Source organism: Cetorhinus maximus, chromosome 17, assembly GCF_964194155.1.
Source record: "Cetorhinus maximus chromosome 17, sCetMax3.hap1.1, whole genome shotgun sequence".
NCBI lineage: Eukaryota > Metazoa > Chordata > Chondrichthyes > Lamniformes > Cetorhinidae > Cetorhinus > Cetorhinus maximus.
Window position 1 is genome coordinate 6462476 of NC_135895.1, and position 16646 is coordinate 6479121.

Below are 16646 nucleotides of genomic sequence, written 5' to 3' on the forward strand. Positions count from 1 at the left end.
CGTTCAAGTAGGGGGAGCAAACAGGAATGTCGTGGTATTCGGGACAGTATAGTATGGAGGTTTGATAATGTACTGTACAGCAAAGAACGCGAGTCCAAGTGGCTGTGATGCCTTCCTGGTGCCAGGGTTCAGGGCATCTGCTCAGGACTGGAGGGGAGCTTGCAGTGGGAGGGGGAGGATCCAGTCATCGTGGTCCATGTAGGCAGGACAAGGAAAGAGGTTCTGCATAGTCAGTATGAGAAGCCAGGTACCAAATTAAGTAGCAGAACCTCAAAGGGTAATAATCTCTTCAATATTGCCCGAGCCTTATGCAAATTGGTATAGGGCAAATAAGATTAGAGAAATGAATGCGTGGCTCAAAGACTGGGGTGGAGAAGTGGATTCTGGTTCATGGGGCACTGGTACTAGTACTGGGGAAAGTGGGGGGCTGTAACATTGGGATGGTCTACACCTGAACCGTGCTGGGACATGTGTTCTCGCAAATCACGTAACTAGTGAAGTAGAGAGGGCTGGTTGGATGTGACAAATAAAGGGATAGAGTGAAGGCAGGAGACCATGATAGTTATATGGGAAATGAGGGTTGTAGAATAGCAGGAAGGGACAGTGAGATAAAAGCTAAGAATACACCTATAGTCAAGACTACAAAGATAACAAAAAGACAAAACTAAAGGCTCTGTAACTGAATGTGTGTAGCATTCATAACAAAGTAAATGAATTGATAGCGCACATTGAAGTAAATAAATATAACCTGATAGCCATTACAGAGACATGGCTTGCAGGATGACAAGGATTGGGTCCTGAATATTGAGAGGTACATGACATTTGAGAAGAATAGGAAGCTAGGTAAAGGCGGAGGGGTAGCACTGTTCATCGAGGATGGCACTGATGCAACAGTTAGATATGATCTTGGTTCAGGAGATCAGGATATAGAATTGGTTTGGGTGGAGATGAGGTATAGTAGGGTGAAGGAGTCACTAGTGGGAATGTTCTACAGGCTCCTTAACAATAACCACAATGTAGGACAAAGTATGCAAGAATAAATTTTGGGTGCTTGTGATAAAGGGATGGCAACAATCATGGGTGATTTTAATCTACATATAAACTGGAAAAATCAGATTAGCAGTGGTAGCTTGGTTGAAGAGTTCAGAGAATGCTTTCAAAATGTTTTTTTAAGAGCAGCACATTCTGGAATCAGCCAAACAGCAAGTTATATTATCTTGATATGGTATAATGTGACAGGATTAATTAATGACCTGCAAGTAAAGGCACCCCTGAGTAGTAGCGACCACAATATGATTGAATTTTACATCTAGTTTGAAAGGGGGAAGAGTGAGTCTAAGACTAGTGTTTTAAACTTAAATAAGGGCAATTATGTGGGCATGGGGAGTGGATGAGGGCGTGTGAGGGTGGAGGGTGGGAGCCAGAGGCCTAATGTTTAAGAAAAAAACTGGACAAAGTCCCAGAGAAGCCCACCTTGGCACTCAGTGTTCCCTGTGGCTGCCTCCAATCTGCTTCTGGAGTTGGTGAGCCAGACTCCATATCCTGCAGCCACGCCTCAAAATGAAGATCTTGCCATTTGGGACACTTTCTCCTGAGATGGGCGTGGTGAGCATAAAATTTCCCAACTCCCGCTACTTGACTTGGGATCGGAAAGTCTCTTTGGTCTTCCATTGTTTTAAACTATTCACTGTTTATCCTTTCTAGATCCAAAGTTGGCTGACCTCACACTTTCCTTTATTAAAATCCATTTGTCATAGTTTTGCCTATTTGCTTAAACATAGAAGCTAGGAGCAGGAGTAGGCCATTCGGTCCTTCGAGCCTGCTCCGCCATTCAATATGATCATGGTTGATCCTCTATTACTATCTCTTTGTAATTTTATGCTTCCATCTACACTGCTTACAATTCCACCTACCATTGTGTTATCAACAAACTTGGTTATGTGGCTTTCTATCCTATCATTCTAGTTGTTACTGAATTCAGTGAATAGCTGAGGTCCCAACACTGATCCTTGAGGACACCACCAGTCACATCCTGACAATTAGAGTCCTGCCCATTATCCCTAATCTCTGCCTCCTGCCACTCAGTCAATATCATAAACTCAACTTTAATGAACAATTTCTCATTAGGCTTTATTAAATGCCTACTGGAAAGCCATAAAACTAACATCCTTACACATTCTCTTGCCCACTACTTTAGTCACCTCTTCAAAAAATAAATCAAAGGTTCACCAGGCATAACCTATCCTTTATAAATCCATGCTGAATTTCTGATTAGCTGAAAAGTTCAGGGTGTTCACTTTATCCTTAATTATAGGCTGACAACAGAGTTCAGGCTAACTGGTCTATAATTCCCTGGTTTCCTACTCCTCACCTTCCTTAAATAGCAGAGTGACATGCACAATTTTCCAACCTTGAAGGTCGATTCTAGAATCAAGAGAACTTTATAAGATTATAGTTGGGGCACCTACATTGTTCTAACCTACTTCTTTTAAACACTGGGTTGGAAACTATCTGGTCGAGGGATTTGTTACTCTAAGTGCTATTATTTTCTTCAACACTCTTATTTTGCTTATGTTAATTTTAGTAAGTCCCTGTTCCTGTACATTGGTCATGTAAAATCCATACCAATGACATACATGACTATGTACAATCTGTACTGATCACATATGCGGACTGTGTACAAGCTCCACCAGTCACAGAGATGTACCATATAAAATCCATACCAATCACATGCAACTCAAAACAACTAACCGAATTACGGTGCAAAATGGTAAGATTTAATAATAGTCCAATGTCTTATCTCATCCGCAGAATGAATAAACTCAAATAACTGAACCCAGAACTAATCTAATGACTCTAACCTAATTATCAATGCCTTATTTTTTCTTTATTTATTCACGGGATGTGGGTTTCGCTGGCTGGGCCACTTTATTTTACCATCGTTTCTTGTATTTTTATATTTTTCTTGGAAAAATGATTGAATGTATAACTTACCTCAATATGGCCCTTGGTGGCAAGGGGAGTTGATTTTAAATTTAAAAAATCTTTGATGATGATGACGCATAGACCATGTACAATCTGTTCTGAACACATGTACGTACCGTGTACAATCTGCTTCTTGGATTACATTACACAGAATACAAATGGCATTTCACAGAAGCAAACAGACACATTCACATCCTCCCCATTAGATTTTACTGCAAGTCTTCAAAAGATGTAAAAATGAGGTGAATCCCTAACTTCCTGTGTACTGCTGCCAACATCTCCCCCACTCATTTCCTATATATTATGTATGTAAATATAAGATATTATATATCCTATACTATATACATGGCATTCAAGAGGGAATTGGATGGCTTGCTCCTGTACTGTAACAACTCTGAATCTGTGATTCTATACTACAAATCATCTGTACATTAAGGACATTAATATTTGATTACTGATTAAGGTGATGGCTACTTACACACTGGGCACTGATATGAGTAGCTTTATTGCCTTCTTTCTCTGCTGATTATCAGTACGTCGCATCAACAGAACAAACTTTGGAGAAGGTGAACAATCTTTGGTCAGGACGTAGTGACAATCATTAAGTATTTTATACGTTAGTTCATTGCTATCGAACGTAACAACTCGTTCATTCTCTGCAATACATTCTCCTGCAGAAACAAAATTACTGAAATGTTGGTCTCCAGAAAGCTTTACCCCTACTTTCCTGACAGATTCTGATCAACAATCCGTTAACTTCTTTCCTAGTGAACACATGTCATACACAATCACTGCCAATATTTAGCATTGTTACTAGGGTTGGGATTGAGTTATTTTTTATTCATTCATAGGGTGTGGGCATCACTGGCAAGGCCGGAATTTGTTACCCATTCCTAATTGCCCTTGTAAAGATGGTGAAGAGCAGATTTCTTAAACAGCTACAGTCCATGTGGTGTAGGTACCCTCACAATGCTGTTAGGAAGGGAGTTCCAGGATTTTGACCTAGCGATAGTGAAGGAACGGAGATATATTTCCAAATCAGGATGGTGCGTGACTTGGAGGGGTACTTGCATGTGCCTGCTGCCTTTTTTCTTCTATGTGGTAGAGTTCACGGGTTTGGAAGGTGCTTTCTAAAGAGCCTTTTGGGGAGTTGCTGCAGTGCATCTTGTAGATGGTACACACTGCTGCTACTGTGCAATGTGGAGGGAGTGAATGTTTAAGATGGTTGATTGAGTGCCCCTTAAAACTTTAAAGAACTCTATCATGCCACCCCTCAACCTTCTCTTTTCTAGAGATTACAGCTCCAGCCTGTTCAATCTTTCCTGATAGTTTTAACCTCCCAGTTGTGGTATCATCCTTGTAAACCTTTATAGCAGCAGTGCTTCTATGCCCTTTATGTTAAATGGAGACTAGAATTGTGCACAATAGTCCAAGTGTGATGTAACCAAGGTCATATGTGTAAATCTTTTTTTGTATCTTCCCCAATGCTTCTATATCCTTTTTGTAATTTAAAGGTAAAATCTGTGCATTAAATGTAGTTTACACGGGGTTCTATATAATTTACATGTAACTTCACTGCTTTTCATTTCAGTGAAGTGTCTTGGGATGTTTATATCTGCTAAAGGTGCTGTATTGATGCAAAATGTTGTTGTACATTATCATAGTGAGAAAAATCTAGCCTCGTGTTTCTTCAAACCACCTGTTGCACTTCATACTTTGGGGAAACATTACATGTTCTAAAGAGGAAGAGTTCTCTTTAATTCAGCAACCCCTCTCTCCCAGTGGAGAAGACAAGCTTCCTTACGACACAGGACAGAGATGGAGCTACAACATTGTACTCGAGACCTGTGCCCTCTTGGAGGACTTCACTTGGGCTGATGGCATCATTGAGCTCGCTCTTTGATGTACCCATTCACCAAATATTTTTTCCTTGTTTAACATATCACACCATGAACTGACGTTCAGATTAGCAATGCTTTTCTACATGGCTTTTTCAACATAGCCTGTTCTTATTCTATCAGGTGAAATCAAGTGCAGAACATTTCTCAGAGAACAAGTAGAAATAATAATTACAAGCAAAAAATAGAAAATGCTGGAAAAACTCAGCAGGTCGAACAGCATCTGTGGAGAGAAAGACAGAGTTAACATATCGAGTCCGTATGACTCTTCTTCAGTGCTAGCTTCTGAAGAAGAGTCATATGGACTCCAAACATTAACTCTGTCTTTCTTCCCACAGATGCTGTTAGACCTGCTGAGTTTTTCCAGCATTTTCTGTTTTTGCTTCAGATTTCCAGCACCCGCGGTATTTTGCTTTCAGATACAGAAATAATAATTACGTTGGTTCATTCTCAGAAGCAGCTGTGGAATTTCAGCGAAGCTTTTGAATCCTCGAGTCCGTATGATTGGAGCCATTGTTTGAACGTGAACTGGCAAAGGGAGCTCGAAGCCTTGATAATAGATTGTAAACTGGTAGTGAAGCAAGAAGATTCACCATCACACAGGTAAAGAAATCACAGCTCTCAAATTAAGAAAACGTGAACTGCAGGACAGTTAAGTGAAAGTAAATAAAGATAGCCATACCTTCGGTAGCTTAACAATTGTATCAATGGTCCGTGGTGATGTTAGGGTTATCAGGTAAGTGATCTGACGAGAAGGATTAACTTTAAATTTATTAGAAAATCCCAATAGATAAGCAGCTCCTGACCCAATCCTAGTTAAAAAGAGCATTGTCTTAGTGTTGTAGAGAGTGTACATGGAAAACAGTAAAGACAATTATATATAATACAATGCTTACATCCTTCCGGCAGCTATCATCACTTCAGGAATTTCCGACCACTGAGTTTTAATTTTCATAGATGGGTGATTTTCAAGATGTCCCATTGATGCTTTATAAGAAATCTTATACCTCTGACAGTTTTCACCCCATCTGTACATTATCTAGGAAGTTTTAAAAAAGGACACTGTAGGAATTGCTTAGGTAAACGTTCCAGTTCTTGTGACTTGCATTGCAACAGGTGCACCCACCCATCAAAGAGGGGGTGTCACAACCCAGTCCGGTCGAAGGCTCACGCAACCTGCCAAATGCCTGAAGGAGTCATCCAGACCGGACTCTTCGATCGTCCTTGACCTGGATTGCAGTGAGCCAGGTGACATTATTCCTGGTGGGGCCCAGCTGTACACCTCAAACCACTGTCAGGTGTGGAGATGGGAGAAGCATCCATTGCCCCAGGTTTGGAATTTGCCTGATTTCTGCTCCAATCCCTGGGATTCTCTGCCAAGCCTGTGCCAGAACATCACCCAGTGAAAGAGTGGAGTGCTTCAGACAGTCCACAGAAGACATGATGGATTTGTAAGAGTGTTGGACAAAAGTCAATGAATCACAAAAGGTTAGTTTGCAGGTACATCAAGAAATTAGGAAAGTTAATAGAATGTTATCATTTATACGAGGGGAATCGAATACAGAAGTAGGGAGGATATGCTTCAGTTTTAAAGGGGAGGCGGTGGTGTAGTGGTATTGTTGCTGGACTAGTAACCCAGAGACCCAGGGTAATGCTCTGGGGACCTGGGTTTGAATCCCACCAGGGCAGATGGTGGAATTTGTATTCAATAAAAATCTGGAATGAAAAGTTTAATGATGACCATGAAACCGTTGTTGATTGTTGTTAAAAACCCATCTGGTTCACTGCTGTCCTTACCTGGTCTGGCCTACATGTGACAGGAATGTGGTTGACTCTTAAACACCCCTGAACTAGGAGCAGGCTTGAGGGGCTGAATGACCTACTCCTGATCCTGCTTCTTCTTGGTTTGTATGTAAATAAAGAGAAGCTGGTAATAAATGCTGGCCTGACCAGCAACACCCACATCCAACCAATAAAAAAAAAGTTTACAGGGCACTAGTGAGACCACATTTGGTGTATTGTGTACAGTACTGGTCTCCTTATTTAAGGAAGGATGTAAATGCATTGGAAACAGTTCGGAGAAGGTTTACCAGGATAATACCTGGAACGGGTGGGTTGCCTTATGAGGAAAGGTTGGACAGGTTAGGCTTGTATCCGCTGGAGTTTAGAAGAGTAAGAGGCGACTTGATTGAAACCTTTAAGATCCTGAGGGGTCTTGACAGGGTGGATGTGGAGAGGATGTTTCCTCTTGTGGGAGAATCTAGAACTAGGGGGTCACTGTTTAAAAATAAGGAGCTGCCCATTTAAAACAGAGACGAGGCAAAGTTTTTTCACTCAGAGGGTCGTGAGTCTTTGGAACTCTCCCACTGAAAAGGTGGTGGAAGCAGAGTCTTTGAATATTTTTAAGGCAGAGTTGGATAGATTCTTGGAGAGCAAGGGGGCGATCGCTTAGGGTAGGTCAGGGTAGGTGGGATGCAGATTTCAGGTTACTATCAGATCAGCCATGACCTTATTAAATGGTGGAGCAGGCTCGAGGGGCTGAATGGCCTATTCCTGCTCCTTGTTCATATGCCCGTATGTAAATAAAGAGAAACTGCCTTTGCTGTAAACTCAGGGATACAGATTTAAGACACATGCAAGCAAACGAGCAGTGATAAACTGGTAAGGACCCTGTGGTCTACACAGAAGGTTGGTTGGAGGGCGGGTGGGTGAATTGCTGTGTCCTGGAATGCGTTGCCTGAAATGGCTGTGGGGAAAAAAAGTTCAGTCGTTTCTTTCGAAAGGGAATTGGATTAGTCGTTAAAAAGGGAAAAATCTGCAGGGGGATGGGGAGCGGACATGGAGAAGTGGGACAAATTGGACAACTCTTTCAAAAAGCTGGCACAGGCACGTTGGACCAGATGACATCCTTTAGTGCTTAATTGTTCTGTGATTTATACATTACCATGGCTTTGTGCGCTGTAGGGATGGCAGCATCCACACACATTTTCCATCTGCTGTCTTCCTTCAGATCAACGATATGAAGGTGCATTTTAGGCCTGCCATTGGAACTTTGCACAGATCCGGTGAGCTGATAGCCTTGCAGTTTTCCGTCAGTCCTTCTAGCTTGAACGAGGATGATGAGAGACGGAGCACCTATGTCTCCGATGAGATCACGCTAGAATTGCAAACAACCGTCAACATAAAATGAATTAGCAGCCAACAAAACAAGGTGTGGGGCAAGATGATTCCACCCCTTAAGCCTATCCTGTCGTTCAATTAGTTCATGGCTGATCTGTATCTTAACGCTATCCATCCACCTTAATTTTGTAAACCATTCATCACGTTGCCTAAGAAATATCTGTTCATTTTAGTTCCAAAATTTTCAACTGACCCCACCTTCAAAAAAATTTGGGGAAGGGGGTGGGGTGGGGGGGGGGGTGGAGTTCCAGATTTCCACTCCCCTAAATGTGAGGAAGTGCCTCCTGGCCACAACCCTGAATGTCTTAGCTCTAATTGTAAGGTGATGTCCGCTTGTTCTGGACTCACCCAACCAGCACAAATCATTTCTTTCTCTCTGCTCTATCTCATTTAGTTGTTATCTAATTAATTATCTAAATACTTGAATTAGACCATCCTAACACAAGGGAATACAGGCCTAAACACTGCAAACTCTCCTTGTAATTTAACCACTTTAGCCCCAGTACTTTCTGATGAATCTGCAATGAGTCTTCAATATATCAGATCCTTTCACTGAATCAGGGTGACTGGTGTTTCCCCTTGAAGCTTGCTTCCTTACTGCCCCTAACCCTCATGAGGTCAGTGTCTGCTGGTCAGTGTGAGGCAGCAGCAGGTTTCCTGCAGGAAATGGCCTTTGTGGAATGGAGAGCTCTTTACCCAGCATGCATAGTGGCAGAGAAACCACCCTATCTGTGTGGCTAATTGCTTAGCGTTCTCCATCCCAGGGACAGAGTGATTTCTCAGTCACTGGGTAAAGAACTTCCCATTCTACTGAACATGCTTACACTCCGTTCAATGGCCATCTTGAAAGTAAAGCAGACCCTATGGTGTCAACAATTTACAGGTTTCACTCTGTACAGTGAAGGTGCAGTGCCTGATCACAGCAATCCAGATTGTGATCTAACCAGAGTTTTATGTAACTGTAGATAATTTCCACCCATTTGCATTCTGACCTACCAGAGATAAAGGCTGTTGAGTGCATGACTAACCTGCTCAGAAGATTGCCTTCTGCTCGAGCTACTCTGTCTGTGTCTTAATCTGGAGCTTGGCTTTTTCCCAGTTGATTGTCTTCTGCTGGTCTGCTAGATTTACAAAGTGAAAAATGACAGATTCATGTTCTGAGGAACAGATAGTGAAGCAGAGAACAACACTATCACATCTTTGAAAGTTATATTAATTAAATGGCATTTTGTTTCTGTTAAATATTTTAACAACAACTACTAACATCCTGGGGGGGGGTCACCATTGACCAGAAACTGAACTGGACTAGCCATATAAATACTGTGGCTACAAGAGCAGACCAGAGACTGGGAATCGTGCGGCGAGTAACTCACCTCCTGACTGCCCGAAGCCTGTCCACCATCTACAAGGCACAAGTCAGGAGTGTGATTGAATAGTCTCCACTGGATGAGTGCAGCTCAACAGCATTCAAGAAGCTCGACACCATAAAGCAGCTCGCTTGACTGGCATCCCATTTACAAACATGCACTCCCTCCACCATCGATGCACAGTGGCAGTGGTGTGTATCATCTACAAGATGCCCTGCAGCAACTCATCAAGGCTCCTTTGACAGCACCTTCCAAACCTGCAACCTGTACCAACTGGAAGGACAAAGGCAGCAGGTGCACAAACAGAGAAGGATAAATACTGTCCGGGGCACCAGGACTCGTCTTTGAAATAGAGGGCAAGAGATCTGTTACGTCTATCTAAGAAGGCAAATGGGGCCTCACTTTAGCATCACATTCAAATGAAAGTACTCAAGTGTCAGCTTAGATTGTGTTCTGGAATACACAAGAAATAAATGTAAATGTGAAATATCGTGGCAGAGCATCATCTTACCTCACTGCTTTGAGCTGACTTGAATGCAATTTCCATGAGCCCCTGGTTTATTCCCTGTGAAAATGCATTTTTTTAAAAGTCAGCCATTCTTTTCTGCAGAGTCCACCCAATGATGTTCCTGTGGTGTTCATCACCACTTTGCTAGATATATAATGATGATAAAAATGAAGCCTTCCTTCAGGACCAAGGCCTAGATTTTCATAATCCCGAGACAGCTGGGACAGGACTTCCATCTGTTACTCCGACGAAGCTATGATCCTGACCCAGTTTCCTGAGTTGGAGTTCTTTAGCTATGGCCTGTCAGTAAAGTCACCAAGAAGGAATCCACAGCTACCCGGAAGCAAGGAGATGGAAATTAAAGAGCATTTTATTGTATTCTGCTCTCCGCTTGGAACTGGATCAAGCCCTTTGCCAGCAAGTATGTACTTGTGCCCTATGAAGACATGGGAGAGGAGGTCATTACTGGGCCACCTTCCTCCCTCCAGAGACCTCAGGCAGTATTCGCCTCCATTATATCAGTGTCTACAAGAACCAGTCACCTACAGCTGGCAAAGGAAACAACGCCCCACTCTGCTGTTGAACTTTAAATGATGACAGTCCATGGGGAACCACGACTAGCCATTGAACCTTCCCGGTGGGGGTCTGAACGCGGAGTGAGGATGAGGAAAGTTAAGGTCGAGGTGGCAATAGGTGTCATGAACTTTCCTGCTATCTCTTTTACAAGTAGAGGGAAGAAAGTGGTAACGGTGGTAATGTCATTGGACTAGTAATCAAGAGGCACAGGCTAATGACCTGGGGATGTGGGTTAAAAACCCAACATGGCAACCGGTGGAATTAAAATTCAATCAATAAATTCTGGAATTAAAAGCTAGTCGGCACTGTTGCTAATTGTAGTGAAAAAGAATCTCATTCACTAATGCCCTTTAGGGGAGGAAATCTGAGATTTCCTTACCTGGTCTGGCCTACATGTGACTCCAGACCCACAGCAATGTGGTTGACTCTTAACTGCCCCTCTGAAATGACCTAGTAAGCCGCTTAGTTCAGGGGGCAATCAGGGATGGGGCAACAAATGCTGACCTTGCCAGCGATGCCCGCATCCCATGCGTGAAAAATAAATTAAAATTTAAGCCACTGCCAAATAATGGGCAGAAATTCAGCCTGAGATGTCCAATCCTGAATAACCTGGTTCAAGAAGCCCATGTTATTTGAAATGTTAAAACAAGGATGAAGATTTATTTATATGTCGCAACTAACAACACTTGGCCAAATAATAGAGGTGACTTAATTTGTTGTTTCCCTGTGTCCCAGCTCTAACTAAAGACAGTCAGAATATCCTTCCAATGTAGCTGCAGCCTCTGGCCTGGAGAAGAGTACCCCCACCCCAAATGCCAGCCTGAATTGCAAACTTAACCTAATAATTCCTACAATTTTGGGCATATTAATAAGGAGCCTTAAATTCCACGAACGTGAATGTTAAACTGGATAAATGAATGTTTATGTTTACTGTTATGTGGCTGCCATCTCAAAATTCCAATTCGTTGCCTAGCAACCTAAGCAATTTATAAACTACAAGGAAACTTCGTCTTATTTTATCGCATACAAACCTTTCAAATAAAAAATTAAAGACATATTTACATACTGCTCTGTAGTATGGTTCAGACGGTTACACAAATGCATTGTTAAACTGGTGAAATTGCAGTCATCTTGCAGTTAGCAATGAGACCCATGAATACTGTAGAGGAATAGGATGACTGTGGCTGACCTCCCAATCTCTGCAGCCCTAGCCCATATTCGCTGAGCCTGAAGAAGGGTCATGCAGACTTGAAACGTTAACTCTGTTTCTCTCTCCACAGATGCTGCCAGACCTGCTGAGTTTTACCAGCAATTTTTTTGTATTTTTTTGCTGAGTCGATTTGTAGTTTTTCAAAATTTGTTCATGGGATGTGGGCGTCGCTGACTAGGCCAGAATTTATTGCCTATCCCAAATTGCCCTGTTCAGAGGGCATTTAAGAGTCAAGCAGATTGCTGCAGGCCAACCTGGAGTCACATGTAGGCCAGACTCGGTAAGGACAGCAGGTTTCCTTCCCTAAAAGGACATTAGTGAACCAGATGGGGTGTTATGACAATGTATTGTCATTTAAATTCCAGATTTTTATTGAATTCAAATTCCATTATCTGCCAAGCTGGGGTTCACACTCAGGCCCCCAGAGCATTACCCTGGATATCTGGATTACCAGTCCAGTGACAATACTACCACCTCCATAATTGGGCATAGACTAGATGGCTGGATCATTCTTGGTCTTTACAGGCTCTCATACTGCTGCACAGCATGGTTAGGTATAGGCAATGACTAGAATGTGTGCATTTGTCACCATGGGCCAAATGACTACCTCCTGTCCTGTATTATTCTATGAGCAGGTGCAATCACCCAGAATGGAATTTAAGATGATTAAATAGGAAAGAATTGCATCTGCATTGCTGGGGAGTATTAGCTAACTCGTGGCTTAAACTTGTAGAAGACATATGCTGTCACACACACTGAACTTTACAACACAGTTATGTTTTAAAATGCCCCCCTTTAACTTAAGGAGAAACAGAAAGTTCTGAAAAGGGGGATGAAGTCATGATAAACGCAACTACTGCTGTGGAGAAGCAGTGAAGAAGCGTTAACAACCAGGCAGGATGCTTGTGAGAGGTTGGTTTCTGTTCAAAACGAAGGGAACAGAATAGATGGGACCCTAGAATGTTTAAGGAATAGGGAGTCGCCGAGGTGTACCTTCGGATCCGGAAAACCCGAACGGAGCAGAATGACTGGAGAGGGGAAACTGGAAGTTTCAGCTTGCTGTGTTGGGAAGAAATGAGCTGGAGACCTGGTAGTGACTGTGGGATGGTTCCTGTAATGCTACATACATGCCAGGAGTGCAGCGCTCAGTGAAAGCATTTAGTAAGACATATTTCATTTGTGTTAGTTAGTCAATGCAAAAGTATTTTACTCTTTAGTTTGCTGTATTAGTTGCCTGTTAAGTAATGTTTGATCTCTGTTGATTTTTGTTTGTTACAGTAAAAGCCTTAAATGTGAAATCTTATCCTTCAATTTTTTCTGGGTAAAAGTTATCGGTCACTTCGGGATTGTAACGGGGATTGGCTGCAACTAAATCTCATTGTTTTGGCTTTATCCTATTGGGACAACCCAGAATGTTTCACAACCCACCAACCTCCCAGAAAGAAACATTAAACCACATCCCTGTAGAAGGGGAGGTTGAGGCAGTAGCAGCTCAATAGCTGTAGGCAGGTAACTATCAAGATCAGAGACTAAAGCATTTAACCTTCCCCACCCCTTTACCCAATCAAACCCTGGAGACAAAGATGGAATAAGCTGCTTCAAATATTAAATATTGCTCCCCATCCTCCCCTACAATTGTTCAACCATTTCAAAATAGCGGTTCAAAACTGAAGCTTCTGAAAATCGATAAGTAAAAGAATCTGTACCTGTGTGCTGCCGGAGGACATGTATCTGCTGGAGCTGGAGCTGGAACGATGATTTGTGCTGCTGTTTCGCTTTCTGGATGGCCGACCCTGTCGATCTTGTTTCTGGTCAACGTCGTGGTGCCCCTTGAGTAATCGGTCTTTCGACAACAAAGAGCCTCGAGATGTGGCCCTGTCCCCTGAGGAGCTTTTGGAAATCGAACTGGATGAGGAGCTTTTGGTCCAAGTCTGATTTTGGATTCCAGTCTGTAAACAAGTCTCTATTTTAGGAAATAGGACAGATGTGTGTGTGTGTGTGTGTGTCCCACTGCGGAGGTGAATGCAGCAGAAATGAAGAACGTTTGAAGCACATTCGAATTCCATCTAGAGGTTTGACATATAGGCCCCACAATGGTAAGTGTGTGAAATGTAAGATTAGCTTCATGTGATGAACTAAGACCTCATGTTGGATGCTTTTATAAAATATTTCCTCATTTGCTATTTCTTAATTTTAAAACTGGATCTTAGCTGAACAAAGATCCTCAAAATGGCTGAACCTATGTTTGTCTGTGACCCCAGTACAAAAGAAGCTACTTGGACCTTGTTATCTCCGAGGAGCAAATAATGATCAACTGGTGGACTGCACAGCCCAACTTCAAAGAGAGCTATACAAAGGCCATCATCATTTGATAACTGAGGCATGCCAACATGAGACAGAGGGTGTCCTAAAACAAAAGGCCCCTCAAACCTTCCTTTCAGCTCATAATATCTGGAATGTTTAGCATTCTTTGGGACCCAGCTGAATTCCAGACAATGAATACATATCCTTTGTTCAACACCTGGTTGATGGGTAGGGGCCATGTGACCTAGGCCTCTGATTTTTTGAACAAGTTAATATTGTCTCATTCTGCTCTTTGACATCTGACTAGCAGCCACACAGAAAGGAGCTCTGCCCAGGTTGAACACCTGGCCCCATCTCCACTGCTTTTGTTGGAAGTTCTGTGCCATTGCCTCTAAGACTGATTCATCTCTGCATGCCTATCTCGTCTTGTGAAGTCAACACCATCAGAAAAGTGAATTATACAGCATCAGTTTTAAACCTGCTGACCTACTTGAAGGAATACCTCATTGGACTTTGATTCTGGACTCTAGAACCCACATGAGCCAAAATTTATGTTCTCTGTGGTCCCTGTGCAAGAATCCTTCTTTCCTCTATCCCTCTCTTTACTGTCAGAATGTTGAGACAATGTTGCGAACCATCCTCCCACGTTTTGAGTGTGTGAAAATAAACTAACCCTTTGAGTTCATCCTATCTTGAGTTTGCTGTGGGGTTATTAATTAAAAATTGAATCGCACAAAAACCAAGGGTTTGGTGAATACACCACTGCTTATAAAGAGAGAAACAGATCAAAAATATCTTTCTGTTTATGGACGGGTGATGAGAGGAGAAATTAGTGCTGTTTAAATTAACCCCTTTCCTGTCCGTAACATGCATTTCCATGACATTGAATTAGATTCAAATAGCTGTCAATTACCTTCAGATCATCATTCTATAGGAAGTCCACATTGGTGTGGTGGAAATGCACCAATTGTCCTCTACCCCACCACCCATTCCCCTTTAATGCCAAGACTCTGCCCTAATACTGTGATCCAGAAAGGGAAGAACAGTCCATGTTCTTGAACCTGCACCTTTTCTACAATCCACCAAGGACATTTTAAAGATACAACAAGGACTCACTTGTTCTCCTTTCTCATTTTCACATCAGATACGTACACAGATATTTCATTGTCTGTAAAGCACTTTGGGTCATCCTGAGATCATGAAAGGCACCATAGAAATGAATATTTTTTGGTTAAACCAGAATGGTTATCTGAAGATTCACTAAATGTGTCGATGACGATATGGTTACCTGTGAGCGATATTCCTTGAACAGGACTGTCTGCCGTTGGATTCCCTCAGGTAGTAGTTCCTCTTCCTCCAGACTCCGAATAATTTTGGAACCTGCTTTGGGTCCTGCCTGTACTTCAAGCAGCAGCCTTTCAGTGTGTGCGCCTGACTGGGCTGGCAAACAAAAGAAAGGTTTTTGTTATCAGTTGCGTGTTGTGTGCAATGATGACCACAAAGTAGCAAAAGCATTTTCCATGTCTTTACCTGGCCTGATTAAAAGTTTGGCAGTATGCACCCCCATCAGTCTGTGCAGTGGACCATGGCGAATAAAAACAGCACTTGCCGTCTTTGCATCCAGACACACGTCAAAGCCAAATGTGGTCACCCTTGTACAAATGTTAGTCCCTGAGGGCCTTGGTGGTGGTCGCTCTACTTCATCATAACATTCAAACTCATCCATTAGTATTCCTGAACAAAGATCTGGCTGTAAATAAGGAAGCAAAAAAACAATTCACTGGTGAGAGTAGCATGAGATTTTTTTTGCCTTGTGATTTTATATCACAATTGTTCAGGCACCTGCAAGTAAAAGCTTGTAATTATAATAGAGCCTACCATTCCAAAGTACTTCATTGGCTGTGAAATGCATTTGGTAATTCCTGAGTGTTATGATGCAGCAGATGGTGTGTGCCAGGTGGGTCAAATCCACGAGGGAAACTTGATCACGCTATCACAATGGTTTTGCAATTTGTATTTATTTCAAGATATGTGCACTGAATTCAGCAGTAATAAGTCCCCTAAGACTTTTAGAGATTTTTTAAAAAACTAAATTAAAATATTTGTTAACAAAAGAAAAGATTTCAAGCACATACATAGGACTACAAATTACTACTATAAAAACTCCGAATTCACCTGACTTCCAGTTACACCCCCTTTAAGGCAATGTTCCAAACATAGATTTTAGATTTTAAACAGAACCAGCAAATTAACACAATACCCTGGACAGTGGAATTCAAAATGTCTTTTTCCAGCTTCGGTTTCGATAGTCCCAGACGTCTGCACAAATACTGGCGGCTTCATTAAGGCTATTTCACATACTTAGACAGCAGACTTCTGCATAAATAGTAGACAAGTAGACAGCAGACTTCTGCACAAATGTTGGAGGCTTCATTAAGGCTATTTCACACACTTCTGTTAGATCTCTCTATGCCTTCTCCTGACACACAGCCTCATTCTCCTTTATCTATGTTGCTTTCTTTTTTAATATGTAAATTCTATTGTTTTATATGTCTTTGAAACTGTATCCTCATCACAATATAAAAACGTTCATGTTGCTACCATTTATTGTCAGTAAC

At 42.1% G+C, this 16646-nt stretch overlaps 1 protein-coding gene across 1 annotated transcript in view; it reads right to left on the bottom strand.

The window, feature by feature from the left end:
* LOC144692815 (vitellogenin-like) overlaps window positions 1-16646 on the bottom strand; it is a 126429-nt gene that overhangs the window by 20791 nt on the left and 88992 nt on the right. The window contains exons 23-32 of the mRNA XM_078561891.1: window positions 15559-15778; window positions 15317-15468; window positions 13431-13790; window positions 9942-9995; window positions 9092-9184; window positions 7828-8040; window positions 5780-5922; window positions 5566-5695; window positions 5322-5451; window positions 3464-3656 (exon numbers count right to left, since the gene is read on the bottom strand). Of these exons, the coding sequence (XP_078418017.1) occupies window positions 3464-3656; window positions 5322-5451; window positions 5566-5695; window positions 5780-5922; window positions 7828-8040; window positions 9092-9184; window positions 9942-9995; window positions 13431-13790; window positions 15317-15468; window positions 15559-15778 (1688 nt within the window). The remainder of the gene's footprint in view (window positions 1-3463; window positions 3657-5321; window positions 5452-5565; window positions 5696-5779; window positions 5923-7827; window positions 8041-9091; window positions 9185-9941; window positions 9996-13430; window positions 13791-15316; window positions 15469-15558; window positions 15779-16646) is intronic.